Raw genomic sequence first — 25,648 nt, forward strand, 5'->3', positions numbered from 1 at the left:
TACTCAAAGAAGAAAAAAAATTGAAATTTCAACAATCATTTGTTTATATATACTTTAAAAACTTATTTTTAAATATAATCTAAATTTTTAAAAGAAAAGTTCAATTAGTTTATCCAAACCAGCAATTAAAATGTAAAATACTTTAATTAAAACAAAATATTTAAAAAGTGAAAAGAATAATATTGAAAAAAATATATATATAATCAATTCAGATATTACATATGTCAATTTATTGAAGTTGTAGATATTTCATGTAAGCCAGCCAATCTCTAATATTTGCTGTAATGGAATCAACATTGCCAGCACAATCGTACACACACACACATGGATATGAATATATAAATATGTAAAGACGCATTTGCGAAAGGAAATTAATAACTAGCACCGCGGGATTTGGTTTTGTTACAATTGAATTCCTCACTATTACCAACTTATTTAAATTTTGAAATGAGGAAAGAAATATACATGATGGTATACCACCTGAAAATTCCAAAACATAGATTATCCTTTGTTGTGTTTAAAATGGCATAAAAATGTAATGAAAAAGTAAGCCCACGAAGTTACAAAATTTCAAGTGGGCATGCATCATTCTCTCTCCGACCTTCAAATAATCTTAAAAGACTGCCTCCTGAATTCTTCAACTGTTAATTGCCTCAACACCTTTCTTATCAGAAGGGTTGTCATAGTGAAGAAAAATATCTTGAATCTAAGTCAGTGACTATATCTAGAGAAATCAATTACGGTTCAACAAACCCTTCATCAAGAAGATCCCCAAACAACCAACTGCCACCACTGCCATAACAGAGGTTCCCATGGAATCTGCTGTCCTATCTATGCTTCTCCGGTTAGTTCTTGTTTGCTGAGACTTCTCCCCTGAGCTACCCCTCAGAAGATTATTCAGATTGTCCAATTGATGCATGATCTGACGCTGACTGCGTGCAATGCTTGATATCTGATCACACACAGTAGTCAAGAATATTAACAAGAGCCTATACAACATAAGTCATACACACTTTGGTGATTCAGATAGTTTATTAAATTTTTAATTTTTTTTACATAATTTCTAAATGTTGTTGCACTTTTGCACACCAGAAATATTTAATGCTTGCTACCGTATTTTTCACATTTTCCTTTTTAGTCACACAAAAAAACTCAGTGCCAAGAAAGAGGAAATTTTAATAATCATATATTTTAAAGCTAGACACCACTTGAATCCAATTAAAGAACATTGGGTACAGGTGTTGAATATCCCATCATATATCTACACAAATATTTTCCGCCACTAGGTACACCAAAATTTACACAATAGCAAGAAACATGCAGAACAGTTATTTTGTAAATCATGACGTTCATTACCAGCCACCGTGAAACATTCAATGGATCCAAATAAAAGTAAATCACATTTCCTTTTTGACATTCATCCATCTTTAATCTATCATAAGTTTCCAACATTTGAATAAGATCAGGATAAAATACTAAATTAACTACATGAAAGAGAAGCTTCTTCCGTTATTGTTAAAATACATCATGCAGTTTTTATTACATATATTGCTGGATCTGTTTTGATTGCATGTAAACATGGAAAGATTCTTCTATTACTATGGATTTCATTGATTCCTCATCTGACTATAATAAATAAACGGCATAAATGTAGGAATTAGACAATGTTAGGATGCGATCTCCTATTACAAAGGTCTATTGAAAGAAGAAATAAAGGAGAGAGAAAATACAGCTAATTGTTTTAATGCAAATAGCTGAGGAATCTATTAGTAGTAGTTATGTTGTTCGGAAGCTTGCATATATAGGTGTGTTTTGGCGAATTGCGGGTGATTGAAAAATTAGTGAATAGTAGTAGGATTCTGGACTGTCAAAGTGCTAGTGTGTATATGTTAGGAACCAAGAATTGAATCGAGAAAGAATAGAATGGGTTTAGCACTCTCTCTTCAACCAGATCAGTAGCAGCGACAAATTCTTTTTCCCAATCCAGTACCAGCAAGGGCAATAATAATATAAAGATTAACAATGAAGGACGTGGCAGAAGCAATTTTAAGGGGGCTTTTGCAAGATGAAGGAAAAGGGTATATTTTGGAAAGATACCAAAGTGGTAGAGTGCAAAGGGTCGTTGATGAATATTCATAGGATTTTGGAGCTACGGGTATTCTTCCTCCTTCGAGGAGGCACAATCATGCAATTGTTCTAAAAGTTGATTCTCAAATACCGAATGGCCATACAAATATCCTCACTACCAAAAAACAGAGATTGAAAAGTTGGTGGTTGAGATGTTGGGGGCAGGCATCATTTGCCCAAGCGTAAGTTCTTATGCTAGATCTATTATTTTAGTCAAGAAAAAAAGATAGGGGATGGGATTTTGTGTTGATTATAGAGGAATGAATAAACATACAATACCCAACAATTTCCCCTTCCAATTAGAGTTATTAGATGATACTGGGGGAGCCAAAAAACTTTCTAAGTCGTGGATCTTAAATCAGACTATCATCAAATAAGAATGTATAGGAAAAAGATATTGAGAAAACAACTTTTCAAACTCATGAAGAACATTATGAATTCATGGTGATGGCGTTTAGATTTACAAATGCTCCTTCAACTTTCAATCTTTGATGAATGAGGTGCTAAAACCCTTTATGAGAAAGTGTTTCGATATATTTTGATGATATTGGCATTTGCTTGAAGAAGAGTGTTAGACATTAAGATATTGTTAGTTACAATATCTTATGTTAGACACAATATTATGTGTAATTTGGACTTAGCCCATATATTCCTGTATTATTGTTCATCATAAATATGTTACCCTTCTTCTGTGTATTTTCTATACAAGGGGAATTAATACTATACCTAGTTTTTGCTACTTTCATAGAAGTAATGGATAATAGTGAAGGACAAATAGGAGCAATGTAATAAATGTTGGCAACTTGTTTTTCATTATTTCTTAAATGAATGTTTAAATTAGAGAATAATAGTTTATTATGTTGTCTTTTTCTTTGTGGAGCACAACCAGTTCTTGCAAAATAATTCTTGTACCTTCAATTATAGTAAGACAATTATTATGCATCCCTTCTTCACACAATAGTTTTGCAAACCTAGTTACCACCAAAAGAATGTGATACAAGAGAGAGGATGTTAACAAGTGCATACCACTTCAACAATCACGTTCCTGTTACCATAAAGTGAGGCTTAAATTCACTTATATGCTATAATTTGATAATATGTAGTCCATGTGGGATTTTCAAAGTAAGAAACAAAATGTTGTTGCAACTCAAATAGTGAAAACAAGTCCTCAAATAGCTTAAATTTGAAGAAAATTTCTAAATTCACCTTATATGTGACTACAAGGCAACATCACATTTCTTGTAATCCTGTCTTTCATCAAAGACGAAACATACTAAAGTAAAATGTCATTTCATGAGAGAAAAGTTGGAATCCAGAGACATCACAACAAAATTTGTCAACTTCAATGAAAAATTGGTCAACATATGCACCATGTCTCTAAAATAACAAAGGATTGACCATATTTGAAGCGAGCTAAGCAAAAATGACTTATAGACGCCAACTTGAGGGAGGTGGTATAGTTATAGAAATAAGACAATATCTAGATTATATATGTATTATGAGTGGTGAGATTCTCTATGGTCCTAGAATTTGCTTTGAATGCGTAAGACAAATGGAGTTGAAAGCATAGGGTTGAGTGGAGCCATTTCAAGAGGCTTCAATCTATTGTTGGAAGTTCCATATCGACTAGAGATAAAGCTAATTTAAAGTATATAAGTGAGTGCAAACCTCACCTTACAAGCCAGTTTTGTAAGATTGAATTAGACTAAAAGTCCACTTCTTAACGTAGTATCAAAGTCATGGGTTAAAGTCTATCCTAACAAGATTTGATGTTTGTTGAGCATATTATTCCACCCGCTATCGGACCACCCATTAATGTCTAGTCCCATGCACAAGATGTATATACCTCGATGTGAGGGAGGTGTGTTGGAAGTTCCACATCAACTAGAGATAAGACCAACTTAGAGTATAGTATATAAGTGGATGCAAACCTCACCTTACAAGTCGGTTTTGTGAGGTTGAGTTAGGTTTAAAGTCCACTTCTTAATATCTATCTACTAGAGATATGGAGATACATGTGTGTGTGTGGGTGTGTACACACACCCACAGAGATGAGTGGGTAGTACTACCATGGCTAAAGACAGAAACTACTACACATCAGGTGGGTGATTCAGAATTTATGTGATATGTTTATATGTATTATCTATATTGGTGATAGGCTGTTGTTGAGCATGAATGGTGGTCCAAATATCCTTTGTTGATTTGATGACTATTGCATATGATGTATTTGTAAGATAGTGTTTCTAAGGAAGGAATCTAAGTTGTGATGTTTTGAAGGAGTATGGAATGGAGACAGAGAGGTGTGTTGACCTCAACCTTGATATCTTCTTTTAAGCCTTTCAAGAAGATCCCTATAAAGTAATCTTGCTCAATGCCCTTTTGAAAACCCAACATATTGTTCAAATTGCTCAATGTATTGCTCAATCAAACCAATTTGCCTTAATCTGATCAAAATTTTGAAAGGATTGTTTAACATGGTTGGTTGAAACCTGTGTACTACTGAAGTTTTGAAAGCATCCCATGTAGGATTGAGATTACAAGATTCCCACCACTGAAACCAATTCAAAGCTTTACCTTCTAAAGCAATCATGATAGCTCTCATCATTTCTTCCTCATCAACATCTTTTAGACGAAAGTACTGCTCTAAGTGGTTAGTCAAGCCATAAGCATCCACTCCTGCAAAAATAGGGATGTCTAATTTCCTCCGTTTTGAAGAAGACGCCATTTAACCTTTATATCCCTTTCTCATCCCCCATTACTCTCATTTACGATAGAAACTTCCTTATATGTTAATCTTGCTTACGATAGTTTCTCCACCACAATAGTGAGCCCCCTAATTATATCCTCAGGCATTTGAACCTCCCATACCCTGATTTCTTTCCTCCACAGAATCAAGATTGGGCTCTGAATACCAATTAATAGGCACGATTAGTATTACAAAAATTCATAAAGACAACTTCTTGGTAAACTCAACAATGTTTTTGCCTATGTGGTAGAAACATGGTAGAAATAGGAAGAACAACACACTTGAGGGACTTCTGAGAGGTCCTCTCTCTCCACCATTATGTTTCCCATTGAATATGTTTAGTGAATCTCATATTATATTTGTCTAATTCTTAAGAGCATTTATATAAATCAAACTTAAAAAACATAGTAAAATTTATCTAGAGGGTTAGTAAAATATGTCTCTTATTCTTCTCTCACTCCCAGCCACCCTCCTCTATTACTTCCCAAAGAAGCGCCTCTTAACAATCAACTTAAAGTGTCAAAACAATAAAATACTCTGAAAGTGACATAAGACTCATAATACCTCTTCCATTACAGGAGAGTCCTTATTTAACTGGGATGATGAAGAGGAATTTGCCATTTTAGATCCAGTTAGGGAACCATTGCCCAAACTAGTGATGAAGTATGAGGTGGGAGCTGATCCATTGCATGTCTCAGTTTGAAGTGACATATTCTGTTGGCTTGGAGAATTTCTCTTGGTGTTTAATTTGGAATTTAGCTCTTCAATGCGATTTGTAAACTCGTCCATTCTATCATTGAGGGCAGAAATTTGGTCGGAAAGTTGATTGATTGCTCCCTAAGATATATTAGGTAAATAAAACAAAAATTAGATAGTTAATGGGTAAATGGACGAATACCAAAGTGATTAAATGAACTCTATCTTTACATGAAATTAAAAAAAAAAAAAAAATGCTACAAGACTTAATGTACCTGATTCACTGACATTGTGCTGGACTCTGAATTTCTTTCACCAAACCTTCTATTGTTGGAATCATATCCAGTAACCTTAGCAAGGTTTTTGTCTCTTTGATTGGTATATGACTGTGATATTCCACTGTTGAAGATAATCAGTAGTCATATAATTAGGTAATTGTAAATCAGTTTTCCTAGAAGTATAGAATGTTTCCTTTAGTAAACATTGTCAAATAATGTTCCAGAGTAACAGACCCATAACTAATTGAGTTATATAAAGTACCTCAACAAACANCATTCATGTTGTCAAATACGTACATTGATTTTCTCTCAATATAACACTAGATAATTTAACCTATTTCAATTTCATTAATGGGTGGTTATGATATGTGACCAACAATCTTCGGTTCAATTAGGCTTTGTCTCAACAGGTAGGGTTGGCTAAGGATTACTCAACACTATAAAAGGTTTTCAAAAATAAAAATCAAAACCATCCAGACAAGGTTTTAGTGGTTTCTTCTAATAAATTTAGATGGAAAATTTTCACCTCCTCAGATGTTTATTTCTCATGGCAACTCTGTCAGCAGAGGCTCTAGAAAGTGCTTCTTTGGGGCTTGACACCAAATCCTCATCTAGGCTGAGTTTTGTCTTCAAATCCTCTGGTAGGGCCTGGAGAAGTAGAACAATTAGACAGAAAATGCTGAGACAGAAAACATTAGCATATGGTAAGCTCTCATACCATAACCTCGTCCACAAGCTTTTCAATTTGAATTTGCTCAATGTAGGTACGAGGAATGTAGGAACCATCTAGACCTAGCTGCTGTCCTATGTATTGTAAAACCAAGCGATCTCTTCCTTGTACCTGTTTATCAATCAGTTCCAAATTGCAAATAAATCAGCAAAAGAAAAAATAGTACGTAAACAACTGTTGAAAGGATCAATGACAACAAGTCATGGAGGATGGTACCACTCTAGTGTCATGTTGAGATGAGAGAAACTGAAAAGCAATATAATGAATTTGTGTGTTGTATACACACATGAGCGTTTTTATTTATGATAAAGAGGAGATATAACAATAAGAAAGAAAATCAATATCTAATAATGAGATCATAATAAAGAAGAGATACAATAATAAGGAACAAAATCAAAATTTAATAATGGGAAATACTTTGTAAGATATTTCATTATCAAATCTAAAAAAATATCTATATCATCAAATCTTTAATATTGTCAGATATTGTTAGTTACAATATATTTTGTTAGTTACAATGTTATTTGTATTTGGGCTTAATTGTTATACAATAATGGAGGAATTGATGCGAAGAATGAAAAATTTGGAAAGAGGTTCTAAAGGAAGTAGAGGATCTCTGAATGGAGACAGAGTGGGAAAAAAGATGAGACTGAAGAAGAATCGAAAGAAGAAAGAAAGGAGAATTAGCGGGGATGGATGAGGAGAGTAGAATAACAAGGGCAGAAAAATTCTTCGAAGTTCAAGAGGTTACATCTAGAGAAAAAATCAAATTGGCTTTTATAAGTATGGACTTCATTGTGGGATTACCCATATCAAATGGATATGATGCAATTTTGGTGGTGGTTAACAGATTAAGTATGGCCATTTTTTTTTTTCCGTAAAACATCCTTATTCAACCAGATCATTGGCTACCATGTTTGTATGAGAGGAGGTGAGACTACATGGCGTTCCTTCTTCCAAAGTTTATCTAAACTGAAATTTTGAATAAAACTTCGGAAACATATTTAAGATGTTTCAATTCTGAACAACCAAAGACATGGAATTCCTTTCTTCCATGGGTTGAATATTGGTACAATACCAGTTTTCAGGCATCAACCAAGTGTACACCTTTTGAAACCGTCTATGGTCGTCCACCTCCTACAATATCCTATTTTTTTCCAAGTGAAACTTCAATTGAAACGGTAGCACAGGACCTTAAGGACAAGGATGAGACACTCAAGCAATTGAAATTTCACCTTGGACGAGCCCAAGATCAAATGGTGAAATTTGCTAATAACATAAGGTATGCACAATTCAAGAGGGAGATTGGGTATTTTTTAACATTAGACCTCATAGACAAATGTTTATGCCAGCTGAATTACATCCTAAACTTGCACCTAGGTATTATGGGCCTTTTATTGTCCTAAAACAGGTTGGCAAGGTCGTTTTTCGTTTGCAATTGCCAGAATCAGCAAAGATACATCCAGGTTTCCATGTTTCCCAGCTTAAGCCAACAGTGGGTAGTCACCATTTGACAGTAGAGAAGGAATTGTCAGGTGAGTTGCGATACAAGGAACCAAGTTGTGTCCATGGTTATCAAACTCGTCTTCTAAGTAAACTCGGTGAAATCGACTCTGAAATCGATAGGATCGTGTAGAATCGTGAGTTTGGAGCGATTTTGCGAGCTTGAAAAGGGAAAAAATTAAGAAAACAAGTTCGTATGGGATTTAGGGTTTCATGACCTGATTAACACTATCTCTTACGCCCCTCTGTCTCTCTCCATGGCCATCTCGTTTGCCATCGCCTCACCTCCTTCAAGTCGTCTTCGCCTGCACTCAATCGCACTCCGTTCGCGCTTCATTCGTGCTCCAATCATGCTTCTTTCGTGCTTTGTTCCTGATTGTTGTCAATTCCGGTTCATGCTCACCATCGCTCCTACCGTCACGCTCGTCATCACACCTACCGTCTCAATGTTTTAGATCCCAGATTACACTCTTTACCAAGCCTCAATGTTCCACATGTACTTATTGAATGGAAGGAAGGGGATCCTACCAGGGCAACTTGGGAAGACGAAGCAATGATTAGAGATTAATTTCTTGATTTCAATCTTGAGGACAAGATTGTTCAGACCCTTGCAGTATTGATAGGTCTTAGAAGGTTTATGTCAGAAAAAATAAACATGACAGTTAGTAAGTGGTGGTGGGGGAGTTAAGAGGAGTTTCATAGCAGTTACGGGTAGTTTTTCTTTAGTAGTTAACGGTTTCTTTTTTTAGTTGTTTCATTTATGTCTTTTATGGAGTTGGGTGTGCCACTAAAATACACACCCAACTCCATAAAAGACATAAATGAAACAACTAAAAAATTGTTTCCTCACTGTGAGGATTCATAAATTTGTTGTGATTATTTATTTTGAGATAGTATCTAGATTTCTTGACACTAAGAAACCTAACAATTTTTATTGTGTCAATTCCAAAATATGTAAGTGATGCATTAGCACATCTTGGTTGAGATCAGACCATACTTGACGAAATAAGTGTTTTTCATAATAGTGAAAAAGCCATGGTTGCACTTCAACAATGACCGCTTTACCAATTAGATCTTACAAATGTTTTTCTTTTGGAGATTTCAAGGAAGGAAATTATATGGAGCAGCTTCTAGATTTTCTTGCTAAAGGGAATTCCTTTGGAATGGCATGCCGTCTCCGCAAATCTTTATATTGGCTAAAATAGTCTCCTCGGACTTTGTTTGGAAAATTTAGCAATGTTGTTCAACAAATTGGTAATGACTTGCTATTAGGTAGATCATTCATTCTTTTACTCAAAGGAAGTATGCATTCGATAATTTGAATGAAACTGGATAGATGAACTAAAAATCTGTTCACACACTCATGGATCCCAATACCAAACTCCTACCTACTCAGGGTCGCCTTTCTCAAATCTTGATAATTAGAGAAGATTAGTTGGAAAATTAAACTATCATTTTGTTACTTGTCGTGACATTTCCTTTCCAATCAAAGTGATGTATTAGTGTCTCAATTTCACAAGTGTAAATCATTGGAATGCGATGACTTGTATATTATATAGCACATTAAAGGATCTCCAAGAAAAAGTTTGCTATATGGTCACACGAACCATACTAAATGACCTCCAAGAAAAGGTTTGCTATATGGTCACAATAACCATACTAAAATTGTTTGCTACTCAATTGTTGATTGGCAAGATCTCCTTTTGATAAAATCTATTTTTGTATAATGTTTCGATAGGAGGTAACCTGATTTCTTGGAAGAGCAAGAAACAAAGTATTGTGATAAGATCTAGTGCTTAAGCATAATATAGAACTATGACCTCATCTACTTGTGAACTTTTTGGCTTTAACAATTACTTAAAGAGTTACAATTTGGAGATGTCACTCAAATGACAATTATATGTCACAATTATGTTGCTCTTCATATTAGCTCTATTACTGTCTTTCATGAAAGGAAAAAACAAATTGAGATTGATTATTATTTTACTCGAGAAAAAATTGTATCTAGAGACATTAAAACAGATTTTGTTAACTTAAGTGATCAATTATCAGATATTTTTCACTAAATCTTCACAGGAATTTAAAATCAATTATATGTGTAACAAGCTTGATACATATGATTTATATGTATCAACTTCAAGAGAAATGTTAGATATTGTTAGGATATTATGAGTTACAATATCTTATGTTAGTTACAATATTATGTGTGTTTGGGTTTAGCTCATAATTTCCATTATTATTATTCATTATAAATATATATTCTTCGTTATAAACATACTACCCTATGTTTATTCTCTACACAAGGGAAATTAACTTTATACCTAGTTCTCACTATTTTCATAAATATAATAAAATCATATCTCTAACAACAACAATATAAATAGAAATATAAAAAAGTATGCACAAAAATTAAACAAAATATAAAAAATTATTGATTATTCCAATAATCAGGTTATTAATGACTACAACTGAAATTTATGATGGATTTCAATAAATATATTCCACCATAACATGTAATAGTAGCATGATAGTCTAATATTACCTGAACATAATGTCTATTGAGTTGCTCAAGCCAATCCAATTTCACACAAACCCTATCATCAGAGAAAACATGGCTGTTTCTCTTAAGGATAGTGGCTATTGTGTACCCCAAGGCCATTAGTCCACCAAGAAGGCGCACACTAACCTCAAAAGTAATTCTTGGTGATATGACAAATGGATTATCAGTCACCCATTCCTGAAAATTAACAAGACATGAATTAATTAACACGGTTGAAAGTTCATTCTCCATAAATCATGGAGTTGTAAAAACACCAAAGATATGAGATCTTAATAGCATAAGAAAGCAACAAAAATGTGTTGTTGTGGTCCAAAAGAATCAAAATAAGTCACAAACCAACAAACGATGAACCTTTAAAATTCTAAATAATAAAGTATTTCGGCTACAAAATAGGAGACAATGTTAACGACAAACCTAGCAGTTTAGGAGAGAGAATAAATTATATAATGGTAATCAATTTTGTACACAATAATCTAGTGCATCATTCCCAAGTGTAATGGGTAAATTTCAAAACCATAATTTGAAGCATATGTGCACTCATTTTCTATAAAAATATACTTTTTTGGCTTCTTCTAGAGATCAAATATACATCTCATCCTCCAATCCAGCAATCTTAGACTTTCTAGTTTTAATATTTTTTAAAAAAGTATTAGCATCATATGCTATAAAAAATAAAAATGAGATATTTCAAAAAGAGCTGACTTCAAACTTAAAAAATGTTTGGGTTCATATAGTTCCTTATGCTATTAGTTCCAACACCTAAAACATGAAGAAGCAAATTTATCATAGCATCCGAAAGTCATAGGTGCAATTGTTAGATATATCATGTTTCATGTTAATTAGGGAAACATAGTCTCTATGTTAATTAGGTTAGTTTTCCTTTATTTGTTTGTATATGGGTTTAGCCCACATTCTCCTTATCATAAATACATTATCTTACGTCTATTTTCTGTATTTTCAACATAAGGGAGATTAATCATATACCTAGTTTTATTATATTCAACATGGTATCTAGAGCTTAAAGTTTTTTTGGCATTTTCGTTACTCCTCTCTCTGCAACTGCCACCGTTGCTACTAAATATTTGAATTTTGAAGTCATTTAGAAAGAATTCTCTTGGTTCTTGAATAGAACACATGATCTTATCAAAAATTGAAATCTTTGTGCCGAATTTTTATTGAATCCTCAATTTGCTAGATTGCGGTGCTCCATTCTTGTCTTTCTTTCTGCATTCTTCTCCGATTATCTTTGTTTATGCTATAGAGGAATCAAATTCATAAACGAATGTACTCTTTCCTGGATAGGATTGTATAATCTAAATTGGATTTTGGTCAACTAGCTTAGGGAAATTAAATTAAAAGGACAATTAGGAGCAAAAAGGACAGAGTTGAGATTGAGGGAGGGAGACAAAGAAACATGATTGACTCCTTTGGAGGAAGTTTTAGATCCATTTGCAAGGGTTATGAAATGAGGTTTTTCTCGAAAGAAAATAGATGAAAACAAAGAGGTATTACTAGAAATGTGATCAGAAGAACCTTAGACTTTAACCTTAGATACTCTTGATATTCATCCTCGATGAACTTAGAAGTGAAAGTTTCAGTCTTCGAAGTTGAAATTTCAGTCTTCGAAATATTAGCGATTTTGGAAGGGAAACCATGTAAGGAGTAGCAATTCTCTTGAGTGTGACCCATCCCTTTACAGTATGTACATTGAGGACGTCCCCGACCTCCTCGTCCTCCTCCTCTAGTGCCACATCCTCCTCTTCTTCATGTGGCAACCATGACAGATGGTTCCACTAGCTCATGCGCTTCGTGAGTTTAAGGTACTGGGACACGCAGAGAGTAGTTAATGTTTCCATGGAGGGGACCTCATGACTGGTCAGGAGTTGATATCTGGGATGATCAAAATCGGGATGTAGGACACGAAGAATTAACACCATGTAAAATTTGTCTTGTTTCTTCTTGATATCCTTTAATGGGTCCACTTCCAAAAACATCTGGAGTTCTTCAACAACAGATTAGGTTTCATCCATGAAGGACACCATATCATGAGCTTTTTCAGCAGGCATATGGATTCCATCTCGCTCAAGGTGATCATAATGTCCTTGGCCAAGGAACCACATTTCAACAGCAGCAGACCATGATAGATAATTTTTTCCATTTAGCTTCTTTGAGGTAATTGATGGACTTCTGGAGAAGGAAAGAGTACTGCCAGACGCCATCTCTGAAGAAGATGAATCGCACCAGCGAACAACAAGAAAACCCTTTGGGTTTAGATCAACGGAACCGTGACAGCGGACGGCGACGATCGGCTATAGACGGCTGCGGACGGCGGCAAACAATGGACAGTGGCGTCGGACAGATGCTACGAAATAGAAACCAAAGCGGAATCAACCCACTCTGATACCAACTTGAGATTAAAACTGTAAAATAATTCTTGAGGGCTTTATTGATCCCTCTCATAATCTTTTATTTATAAGAATAAATTGATACAAGATAAATAGGATAACCCTTGACACAATATAATCATGATAAATAGGATAACCCTTGACACAATATAATGATGATAAATAGGGTAAATATCCTAACAACAACCTAAAGTAACCTAATAAAAACTCTCATAAAATTGTAATTTTAATTTTTAGCAACGGATCGACCCCCACAAATACGAATAGTATGACACTCGCCTCCGATATGTTAATGAGCGAGTACTAATTTATCCTTTACCACTACCCTCGAATACCAACTTAATGTATCCATTTACCGGATTTTACACGTGAATATCCACAGATATAGATAATTTTGCCATCCCTAACAGTGATGGGTAGCAACAGTGACGATAATAGTGACGTAGCAACAACGACGACAATAGTGGCCTAGCAGTGAAAGCTTCGACAAAAGCTCCAATGATAGCTTTGACAACGATCTTGCAACAATGTGACTCTAGCAATGACAGTGAATGGGGATAGTAGCAATGACAGAACCACAGGTTGGGGCACTTCAGGCAACCCAACTAATAAAAGGAAATGGTTGCACTTCAAGTGACCTAATAAGAATCGTAACTAAGACTACAAAGAAGAAACACGGAAGCAGAAATCCTAAGATCAAGAGCTCTGATACCAACTTAAAAGGATTAACTTCAGAGAAAGAAGATTGTTATTCAATTGATTAATTTGAAACAATACTAGACTCTATATTTAGAGAACTTTAACCCTAAAGTAATAATTTCAAAGAGATCTCTAAAATCTTCTAAGAACTTCTAATAACTTCTAGTAATACATTTAGTATCCTACCAAAAACTATCAATAATGTTACTTGATACTATATAGAGATGGAAAACTTAAGTTATAAGTGAGTATTTTAAAGTAAAAAATTAAAATTCACAGGTAGAGGAATCTAGTAACTTTTCAATTCATGGAACATCAGGAGAAATTTAATTTTTAATTGAATTTCCAAACAACACCCTATTCGTACCTATGAAAAATCAAATTTTGAATTTATAGTGCAAGCTCACATCTAGGCATCATGTGATACACAATATACTATTACAGTACAGAATATGAAATATAGTAAGGAACCAAACCTCAAACATGAGACTGTATTTCCCATCCTTATTTCGCATGCGCAAATATGATTGGCAAGTTTCCGGATCTTCACCAGGTGGTAGAAGATATATGTCATAAGTTTGCTCTGTTGTTTCCTTAAAATCCTCAGAGAGAACAGCTTTAATTTGATCCACTGCTAGATTCTTTGCTGACTAGAACAATTATGCAATGGAGTTTCTGTTTAGGCATAATCTCATCAAGTGGAATTAAAATAATGACTCATTATAGCACTAACCTTTAATATGTAAGTTGGGCTCTGGAATCCAGTAAATGGATTGAATTTGTTGATGATTTTTATATGTGCTGTTTGGAGATCTGGCTCAATAAAGGCCTTGTACATGGGATACACCTGAAAATTTGTAAACATTGGCACTTCTAGAAAATGTTACTTTCTAAATCTGTATAAAAAGAAGAAAGATATTAAAAGTATGAACCGTCTCAGATATTTGATGAATAATTTCTTCAGGTTCTTGACCAGCACGTTGAATATCACGTATAACTCGTTTTACAAGGTCAAGGTGAACTCCTCCCGTAACAGAGACTCGAAGGTCCAGTAGAGGTCGTAACTTTTCACTCAAGGCATAGATGCCCTCTATAAACACGATATGAGAAGTTGGAGCTTCTACTGTCCTGTAACCAGGGTACACATTTAATATGAAAATGAAGGCAAACATAAAATTGGAGTACTTCAAACCAATTAAAACCATCTTTGAATTACATTAAGTATAAATTTCAGATATGCATTGTAATTGATGCAGATCACAGAATATCAAACTGAAATTAAATGCCAATAAGATACAACTGCAGGAAACTACATCCCTGAACCTTATAAGGGTGTTCTACAATTTTGCATAATTTTATATGAATCAAATTCGAGAGATTTTTCCATCATTCCATCAACTAAGCATATTAGCAGTTGTAGAGTTAGAACTAATCCAACTCCCTAACTGAGAGTACCATAGAGGAAATACACATTAAACAACTGAAAGTTAATACAGAAGCTGATACAAAATATTCTCGTATACATAGCCATTGCTTGAAAATTATTACCCAAATATACAAATTTTCTATTTTTCATCTTTATTTTCCTAAAAACAGTGTTCTCTAATCAATGTCTCAAGAGATTAATTTTTCAACAAGTAAAAATATGCCAAATTGTACAGTTAATCAACATGGTCCAAAATTCAACCTGTATCCTGTTCGTGAACTGGACTTGAAATCATATATGGGAACTTGAACAGGCTTTCCTTCCTTTAAATCATGTAAATTCTGAAGTAACGTGTCATAGTCTGTTAAGCGTGGATCTGGACAAAGGAATAACAAAGTTCAACCACATTGGTGTCAAACTTTTAGCCGGTGCTTTAAATGTCACAATAATCAAAGCATGACTATGATACCACATACATTTTATTTTTGTGGATCTATGTATCAGATGCACACTAATAGACATACATACTACCTCATCACTCAACAAAAATATTTTATTCCCAAATGAGCTGTCATTCCTACAATCACGAAAGTTGTGTTTCATTATGCTATACAGGCAGTATTCCAAAAATGCAGCATGGTAAGAATAATAAAAGCATTGCATAAGGTCAGATCATGATTTACCATCAAAGTTGCCGTCAACAATTCGACTGGAATCATTGTAATTATCCATTGAAATGACAGCAATGCTGGGCATGAAGTTGAGTATCTTTTCAGTAAAAACAGTCTTGCCTGCTCCGGAAGGACCTGCCACCCCTACCAATACTATTCCATCATTCTTTTGTGCTAACAATTGGCATGCACGAATTACAATGAAAAAACCCTTCTCAAAGGATAGTTGGTCTTGGATTGGAGCAATTTCATGGCGATCACAGTCTTTCCTTTTAACCAAGTGAACTTGATCTTTTAAAAGACCAAGACGTTTGTGATGGGAATCAGAATCGGAAATCTCTTTTCCCATTGAACAATTCCCAGTTTCTCTAAGACGAAAAAAATCAGTGTTAAATAATGCTTAAAAAAATATGTAACATTCATGTTAAACTCATATATCCTTGTATCACATCACACACATAGAATGATGGATTATGGCTTGCTAACTACACTTTTAATTTTTCTACCATATATCCAGAAAGAAGCCTTGGCATTCTTACTATCATTTTATCCGTGGACATGTAATCTTGCACCCAACTGTAGTATACATTTAGCTCATCCTAATGCACATATGTAACAATCCATACAGTTATTTAAATTCTTTTATTGGAAATGAACAAGTCCAGACGCTCTGTCTCTCTAAAGTGCAAATCTCACTTTAAAGATACAAAATTCTGCGAGAATACAAGTCGGAACATCCTACAGGCCCAAAGAGTAAAATTCAAAATCTAGCTTAGAAACACTGATACAACAGGACTAAGAGGACAGATACACGGATTTTTTTTCTGACTGCCAGCAGATGGCTTTCTGGTATCACCATCAGATATCACAAGGCCCTCTCTATATCCAACCCAAAAAATTAAATTAAAATTGCACATTAAAAACAAAAAATAAAACACAAAACCCTGAACTAACAATTTTTTAAGAGCATGGAAAGGATCAACCATATAACAAATTATTAGAGTGACAAATATTAAGAAGAAAAGAAATAGCCCAACCAGGAAACAGACACCAACAGAAGCTGTTTGGAAACATAGCAAAACCAAAAAAGGGCCTTCAAAAACTCAGTTCTTGAAAGCACTTTGGATCCAAAATCAAAAAGAAAATTCTCAAGCTTTGGTACAAAAACAATAATACCCATAAGAGAATGCACATCAAAATTGATCCAATGTACAATCTTTTGATTATCAGAAGACTCACCGAGCCTCTCCCTGAACGAGCAGTTACAGTGAGTTCAGCAACAACACAAACAACGGCAACCATAACCCAGAAGAGAACCCATCATTTCAAGGTCGGTTCTGCTGTATGCCCATATATCAATATTAATATTAGTTCTAATATTAATATTATTTCTTTCTTGATGTTACCCTTCTCCGCGAAATGAAAGGAATGGGAATTTTCTCCATTCCAGGATATTTTGTGATGAGAGATTAATTTCGAGAGGATCCCCAACGGTCTAAAGAGAGAACATAATCAATATTCTATAACAACATATAAACAGATAATATCTAAACAGATATTATATAAACTGAAACACGGTTTTGATTCTGCTTTTATTTAATATCTTTTTAATAATTTTCTAAAATATATATAAGAAATGGTGAAGCAAATAAAATAATTAAATATTACATTTTCTTATAAATATTACTTTTTATTAAATATAACATTATACTATAATATATAAAAGTACATTGTATTATATTATTTATAACTTGTATAACTATTAGTCATTTTAGTAATTTGTTTTAATTTCAATAAATATTACAATTTTTAACTTTTAATTTAATTTCTTATTTTTATATTTCACACAAAATTTTAAATATTGTTTCCATTAGTATATTTAATTATAAAATTATCTGCTTATTTATATATATATATATATATATGATTTTATTTAAATTTTTGCTATGTAAAAATAAGTATAATTTTTGTAATGGTTCATTTTTATTGTGTTCTTATTTATTAGAGAAAGTAACGACCTAAAAAAAATTTGACAAATACAAAAGTTATAATTATGTAATAGATGTTTATGCACCTATGTAATGATACTTCCATCAATTGACTGATACAATTTTGTCAATATTATTATAAAATGGATATTAGAAAAAAAAATATATATATATATATATATATATATGTTTTTTTTTTCTAACGTTATAAAATTCATTTAAGTTTTTTTATTTGTTTTTACGTATTCAATTAAAACATATCTGATAAGCATTGCTTAATTTAAATCTAAATTTTAATTATTTATTTTAGTTAATTAAATTATAAAATATATTTTATTAAAAACATATAAACACTTAAATATAATTTTATTATTAAAATAATTAAATATTTTGATTTTGTTTTATAAAAGAAAATATTTCTATTAAATTATAATTATTTTTTAAAATTTTAAATTAATATAATAAATATATTACAATTTTTTAAAACTACTGAAAAGACATATTATATTGATTATTTAAGATATACTACATCGATTTAGAAATTGATGTTGTTTATTTAAGACATACTATACCGATTTAGAAATGGGTGTTGTTTAAGGTGATGTAATAAGTGGAACATATATAACATAACTGACCAACCGATGTAATAAGGGAAACATAAATAACATTATTCAAGAGCTTTATTTGATTTTTAACAACTTGATGATGATAAATTTTTTCAAGGATAATTGGTGTCATAAGTGCAAAGCAAGTTTGGAACATAACAGAAGAGGAGTTTCAAGGAAGTGATGAGGTACGCAATGTTAAATTTCATTCTCTAACATGACATTTTGAATTAATAAGAATAAAAGAATATGAGACCATTAAATACTACTATTCTATAATAAAAGAAATGATTTAATCATTCAGCGAGTTCCTTTTTTTGGTGAGAATCTCAATTTGGTACTATTCTTTGTCGGGCGTATCAATTGAGTACTTATTTTGTGAAAATTGCAATAATTACACCTCTGCTGTTAAATTAAGCCAATGACGTTATAATCACTTTGACGTGGCATGTTGATGTTAATTTTTTAAAAAAAATGATGTGGCATGTTGACGTTGCGCAGATTAGGGTTTGTGCAAAGGGGTTGATTGCACTGGGAAGAAGGGTGTTGTTCGCTGATGCCGGCGCTATTTTAGGGTTCTGCACTGATTGCATGAGTTGGAGTTTTCTCACAAATTCACAATTATGGGTTTCTTGCTTGGTTCTTTTATTGCAGGTTAGGGTTTTGCGAATTCTAGCTATGGAACTCATGGTGGCACGATGAAAATTAGGTTTTGTGATGTTCGTGAGGAAGAATGGTTCATGGATTGCTTGAGTGCGATTTTGTGGTTCTTGGGTTTCTGTGCAGGTGCAAATTGGGAACAAAAATGGAGGTTGGCTTCGTAGTGGTGGTTGCTAGAGGAAGATGGAGGCGCAATTTGCGCAAACTGGGGAGATGAACCTGCAATTAGGTTTAGTGGATTTGCTCTTGAAGGAGAAGATTGGTTGTGATTTGGGTGAGTCACGGTGGTCCAATTTGGTGGATCCGCGATGAAGGGTTCTTGTGGTGGTGTGTTAATGGGTTTCATAGTTGCGAAAAAGATGATGGGTTTTGTTCGTTATTGGGTTTTTCTTCTGTATCTAGGTTTCTCTGTGTGCAAATGGATGCTCGTGGTTGTTGTTTTCCATGGTCGTGGTGTTGTTGCGGCGGAGAAAATGGTTACTGGTGCAAACTAATTGCATCACAGTGGCTTGAGCTCATGATGAAATTGGTGGTGCTGCCATGATTGATTTGAGAGTTTCTAGAAATTGGGGTTAATTGGATTTTTTATTTGCTGCAGGTTTGTAAAGATGGAGGATTTGGGAAGCTTGTGATTAGGGTTCTTGAAGGATTGTGGCGGCACATGGTGGAGCTCATGGTGACAGGTTGGTCCAGTGAGGTGGTTGTTGACAGCAACACAAGGAAGGAAAAGGTAATTGGGGTTTCTGGTGGAAGAGACGAAGTTGATGTGGCAAGATCTGATGAGGTGGTTGTCTCCCATTGGTTGATTGGGTGTGTATCATCACTTAAAGCTAACATCATCCTGTCACGTCAACTTAACTATAATGTCGTTAAGCCCAATTTAACAACAAGGGTGTAATTGTTGCAATTTTCACAAAATAAGGATCCGATTGAGACGCCGAAAAAGAACATGACCAAATTGAGATTCCCACCGAAAAAAGGGACTCGTGAATGATTAAACCTAGATGAAATAGTTAGTCAGATGAAAGCCTATGGGGAAAATATTCTTGACAAAAAAATTGTAGAAAAAATTTTAATTTCTATTTTTCAAAAATATGATGCAATCACAACCACGACTGAACAAACAAAAGATTTGGCTACATTATCAGTAACACGACAAATGAGCTCTCTTGAAGCTTATGAACAAAGATTGAAAAGGCACAAATAAGACTCGGTTGAAAATGCCTTTCAATCCAAATTAAGATTTACGGTATCAAAATAAAGAATATGAAGGAAATAGAAGTATATGAGAAATTTCTAGGAAATAAAGAAAATTTTAGAAGCTTCTTTATGACTTGTTAAAGAAAATATCCTTTATGTGACATCTGTAAAAAGACAAGTCACTTGGAAAAAAATTGTTGGTATCATGGAAAACCTCAATGTCAGAACTACAAGAAATTTGGTCACGTAGAGAAGTATTGTCGTAATAAAAATAAGCATCAAGCAAACTTTGCGGAAGAACATAATTAGGAGAAACTCTTATTCTACGCCAATCAAAGATCTCCTAGTGGAGGAGGAAGTTAGTACTTGGATAGTGGATGCAGCAATCACATGGCGAAAGATCAAAGCATCTTCAAAGACATTGATAAATCTGTCAGTGTAAAAGTTCAACTAGGAAATGACACCACAGTGGCATCTCGAGGGAAAGGAACTGTCATGGTGGATACAAAGAAAGGTACAAAATTCATCAAGGATATCTTACTAGTTCCAAATCCTAAAGAAAATCTTGTAAGTATTAGCCAAAGGATGAAGAATGGATATTCTCTTCATTTTGAGAAATATACATACAAAATTTATGAAAGTAAAATTATTGAAATTGGCCAAGTAAAAATGGAGAAGAGAAATAAAAGTTTTCCTATAAGCTTCAAACCTAGAACTAATATTGCCATGAAGGTAGAAGTTGATGACTCATGACTTTGGGATAGGAGATTTGGCCAACACACATGCCTAAAAGTTTCTATATCAGAAAAACATGATGAAAGATATTCTATACTTGAAGGAGAATAATGAATCATGCGAAGGATGTCTCCTCTGCAAACAAAACCGATTACCATTCTCGATAGATAAAGCATGGAGAGCAAAAAACTAATTAGAGCTAATTCATTTTGGTGTTTGTGGATCAATGAGAACGCTTTCACATCACAAGTATTTCATCCTCTTCATTGATGACTTCTCTAGAATGACATAGGTCTATTTCTTAAAAACAAAGTCATAAGTCTTTGAAGTATTCAAGAAATTCAAGGCCCTTATTGAAAAGTAAAGTGAAAAATAGATAAAAGTACTTAGAAGTGATCGTGGCAAGGAGTAAACATCTCACGAGTTTGGCAAATTCAACGAAGATTAAGGCATAGAGCAACAACTTACGGTCGTAAAAAATTCAGGTACACTTTCTCTACCTTCACAATAATAAGATACTTCACTTGAATCTAGTCCAAAACGAGTAAGATCTTTAGTAGACATATACGAAACTTAAAATATGGCCATGATTGATCCTAACTATTATGAAGAAGCATCAAAGCAAGAAGTATAGGTCAAGGCTATGGAAGAAGGGATTGAAATGACTAAGTAGAATAACACTTGGGAACTCGTCAATTGCTCTCATGGAAAAGACATCATAGAAGTGAAATTGATATATAAAACAACGCTTAATCCTGATGGAACTATACAAAAGTTGATGGAAGACGACCCAAAGAGATGACGATAAAAGTTGCGCGAGCGCAATTCGGATCCTCGAGACTTCCTCAACGAAGAGTGACACAGCAAAAATGATGTAAACTTGAAGGAAATCGAAGGATGAACTCGAAACAGAGGGAAGAAAAACCTAAAGCGAGATCGAACTCACTCCGTATGACTAATGTTCTACGAAAATGATTTTGATCTTATCAAGTAAATGTAGCACTATTAGTAATGTCATAAAGAGGACTTTGATCTTGCAAAGTAAATGTAGTATGACTAGAAATGTCATATGAAGAGGACTTTCTTCCTTTTATAGAGGTTGAATATATATATATATAAATAGAGAGAGAGAGTATAATAGTTGTAGAGCCTCTAGCATGCAGTGCATTACACACAATATTCTAAAAGCACGTCATAACATTATGTTTGAAATGCTTTGAACATCGAGTGACGAATGTTATGTGCTCCCTCCCAAAGATCAAGTGTTGCCTACGGAGGCTGAATGCAAAAACACCAAGTTTTATTTGCTATCTACTAGAACCTGGTGTTGCTTATCAATACCTAACTATCACGTGTAAGAAGTTGCCTACTTTCTACCATTAACGTGTATCACCTGCTGAAGATATTGATGAATCATGTACAACATAACTTAATCATATTTGGCTAACCATTGCTTAAGATAGATGAGTCATTGGACCACTAGGTCCACCTAGACCCATTCAGCTAAAGACCCCTAAATATTAAAATATTGCTATAAATACGACAATAATCACATTTTGATTTTTACTTTTTGCATTAAATGTCATTTTGACTATTCTTTTATTCTAAAAACGGACTTGAACGTGGGAGAATATTCTACAAGCACAACCCCCGTTCATCTAGTGTGGGACAAGTCCTGAGAGGAAGAGAAAGAATAGTTGGCAAATGAAAGGTTGAGAGAGCTTTGGAGTTGAGGTGTCTTTACAAGATACCTCTTCGACTTTGTAAGTACATAAAGTTGCTACAAATCGAGGTTGGAAATGAAGAAAATTGATTTGCTAGTAGATATGAACCTGCAAAACATTTGAGATTATATTAACCTTGCTGAAATCTTCCAAGTACGTATTTTATGTGTACTCAAAGTTTCCAACCAGAAGCAAGATGTCTGAACTAGTTTAAATACTTAAAGGAAATAAAACTGGCAGTGAAGAGGGTGGACTCGGGCAAAGGTGATGAACTCTACCTCAATATAATATTATGTCATCTGACTCAAGTAATAGAATTTCCACAGTACCCAACAAAGAACTATTTTGGTGAGAACAAGGATCGATTTACTAAAACAACATTATTTTATAAAAAAAGGTAAAGATTGTTACCAAGCAGGTACACTTACTATGCCAAAGGCAAAGAGCACATACAAATTGTGGCACATTGAATGGCTGAATTTGTGTCGGTATACCATTCTTATATTTTGGGCCAAGATAGTCACTGCAAATACTGCCAGCAAGTAATTGAGTGGAAATTAATTTCTACAAAATATGCTATGATTCAATCCAGCATATCAAGTTCAGATGAGTAAATACATTGGAAAAGCATCCATGTTTTTACTTTCCGGATGCTTAGTTGAGTTTTTAGTCAGTAAAACGGCTCTAACTTGTTTGCCACACGTCTTCAATCAGTCTATATAAAGTTCCTACTTTGGCTTGAGATTTTACAGGTTTTCGCAATGGTAATATTTGTATTTTAAAAGAAAGTTATGCATGAACCCAGTGGAAGTAGCAACCGAAATAGTATAAAAGAATGCATTTTATAACACTCCACCATTTCACTCGTGGATGAAAATAACTTCTCCTCTAGAAGAAGCTCTTCGACATTTCACCAATTCGATCAACATTTTCAAATTATTCCCCATGTCAAATACACAGGGAATGATACTCAATGTCTCAAGCACAGGAGAACGGCAAAGCAAATATTTGATAAATTCTAGCTCATGTGGCCAACCACCCATTTCTGACAACTTCACGGTTTTAAGCCTGTTAAGTGAAGAATCTGAAAGGCATCCTTTTTCCCAAAAATCCAAGTCCGGGGCATCTGCAGCAATGGGTATGTTCGATGAACCCTGCCAAAGTCAAATGCATAAAATAATGCAGCAGTTAATCTTACATAAACGGGTCTGATTTGTAGAAGTTAATAAAATCACTCATTATTAGTTGTAAAAGCCACCACTTCTGCAAGGAGTAAAGACCGAGGACTTACTGAAATATGTAGCTCTTTTAGGTTGGGAGAACTTGTAATCATGCGAAGGATGACAAGTATCTCTTTTGTATCCTCAAAATTTACTTGATGTAATTCAATAGTCTCTAAATTGTGGTACATTATTGGAAGATGCACCGAATCAATACCTATGCTCAAATACTTCAAGAAAACGCAGAAATGAATAAAATAAAGTTGGTCATGCATAATTTCATAAACAACCTTTTGGGGATGATCTAACACAATAAACACATGAGAAGACGATGTTACCTTTGTGAAGTAGATAAGCCCGACAAGCTTCTCAAGATTAGGCACACCACCAAGAAATTTGAGAAAATTGCAGTTTGAGCTTTGCTCAAAGTGCTCTGCAATATCATCAGTCATATACATAGCAATAGATATTTCCACCAAAAGTGGAGTATCTTCAAGACATATATCCTTGAATTCACCTTCAAGATACAAGTATTTAAGATTCGGGGCAGAGATAGTAAGAGCCAAATTATCAAAATATGACAGTGATAAACTCTCCAAGAGAGGGCATCTGGAAATTAGGCTCTCAACTGCATCAGGGGATATCAAAACTTGGTGAAGGTTGAGGCTCCTCAAGCACACAAACCCCTTAAAACTATGCGGCGGGTCCAACTCGCACCGCGACAGCTCCAACCTGGTCAACTTCCTACAATTGAAAAGGCTTGAAGGTATTCTAAAAAATTCCCCTTCTCCTATCTCCATAACCAACTCCTTGATATCATTCCTCGATAGGAAAAGAATCCACTGATCAATTTCAGGACAGCTTTGCAACATCGAATTCGAAATTTGAAACTTATGAATTGGCCCTTGGTGAAGAAACAACGCCCTGGTGATGAACTTGACAACACTCCTCTCAACAATCTCCCTATCATTACTAAAGGGCACACATTTGTCATCAAACACAAGTTGAGTAATTGAAGCCCATTTGTATCTCCATTTACTAGATAAAATGCTAGTTCTCACAGCATCTGTAATTGGAAGCTTCACCAGAATACTCTCTATAATGCTTTGAGGAAGATCACTAATCAAGTCTGGACCCATCACATCAACCATTCTTATGACCCGCCTCATTCACAACACAACAACTCAAGGAACCAGAATAAAAAACAATAAAAAAGCTCAATTTGCCGGCAATTCTTCAGAAATCAAATCACCCATTAAAGAAAAAGAAAAGGAAAGCACACCCATTTACTTTGTATAAGTATATATATCACTAACCCAGGTTTTTTATTCTGGTATTGTGAACCCACGTAGTGAAATCTAGGATCTGATACAAACACAGTATTGAGGGTTAAATTGTTTGCATTGAGAAAGAACCCAATAGAATGTACCAAGATAAAAGGCACCCATTAGCGAGATTGGAAGCGAATTGTAGCTGAAGGGGCTGGATCACGGATTCCAAGCGAGCATGGGATTGAATTTCAGAAAAAGGGGCTTTGGGGAAGAGATGAAAAGGAAGAGAATTGTGGGCACTTTAATGAAACTCTAGAGCAAAAATTCTGTCTTTTCTGTTTCTGAGCGATGAGTATTGAGAGTGAAAAACTAAAATGTTGCGTGCAAGGTACTGCGTTACCTAA

General features: G+C 34.2%; 2 protein-coding genes across 4 annotated transcripts; both read right to left on the reverse strand.

The window, feature by feature from the left end:
* Positions 1 to 462: 462 nt before the first annotated feature.
* LOC106777607 (uridine-cytidine kinase C) lies at positions 463 to 17,357 on the reverse strand. 2 transcript variants are annotated; one of them, XM_014665258.2, is made up of 12 exons: positions 17,081 to 17,357; positions 15,854 to 16,207; positions 15,432 to 15,546; positions 14,677 to 14,872; positions 14,478 to 14,591; positions 14,221 to 14,394; positions 10,623 to 10,817; positions 6,566 to 6,688; positions 6,374 to 6,495; positions 5,845 to 5,968; positions 5,438 to 5,710; positions 463 to 952 (listed from the first exon to the last, which is right to left on the reverse strand). In XM_014665258.2, exons 2-12 carry the CDS (start codon positions 16,188 to 16,190, stop codon positions 734 to 736), a joined length of 1,992 nt encoding a protein of 663 aa, XP_014520744.1. In that variant the 5' UTR covers positions 16,191 to 16,207; positions 17,081 to 17,357; the 3' UTR covers positions 463 to 733. The 2 variants fall into 2 exon arrangements, with proteins under 2 accessions (XP_014520744.1, XP_014520745.1); XM_014665259.2 differs by lacking the exon at positions 17,081 to 17,357 and adding an exon at positions 15,647 to 15,747 and having other exon boundaries at positions 15,854 to 15,991.
* Positions 17,358 to 22,178: 4,821 nt separating this feature from the next.
* Positions 22,179 to 25,648, reverse strand: LOC106777608 (F-box/FBD/LRR-repeat protein At1g13570). 2 transcript variants are annotated; one of them, XR_002670093.1, is made up of 5 exons: positions 24,312 to 25,648; positions 24,045 to 24,203; positions 23,610 to 23,907; positions 23,182 to 23,285; positions 22,179 to 22,861 (listed from the first exon to the last, which is right to left on the reverse strand). XR_002670093.1 is itself a non-coding variant. In XM_014665260.2 (3 exons), the coding sequence occupies exons 1-3, from the start codon at positions 25,140 to 25,142 to the stop codon at positions 23,614 to 23,616; spliced, it is 1,284 nt and encodes a 427-aa protein (XP_014520746.1). In that variant the 5' UTR covers positions 25,143 to 25,648; the 3' UTR covers positions 23,577 to 23,613. The 2 variants fall into 2 exon arrangements, 1 of the variants encoding a protein (XP_014520746.1); XM_014665260.2 differs by lacking the exons at positions 22,179 to 22,861; positions 23,182 to 23,285 and having other exon boundaries at positions 23,577 to 23,907.

The sequence above is a fragment of the Vigna radiata genome, chromosome 11 (genome assembly GCF_000741045.1).
Source record: "Vigna radiata var. radiata cultivar VC1973A chromosome 11, Vradiata_ver6, whole genome shotgun sequence".
Lineage (NCBI taxonomy): Eukaryota > Viridiplantae > Streptophyta > Magnoliopsida > Fabales > Fabaceae > Vigna > Vigna radiata.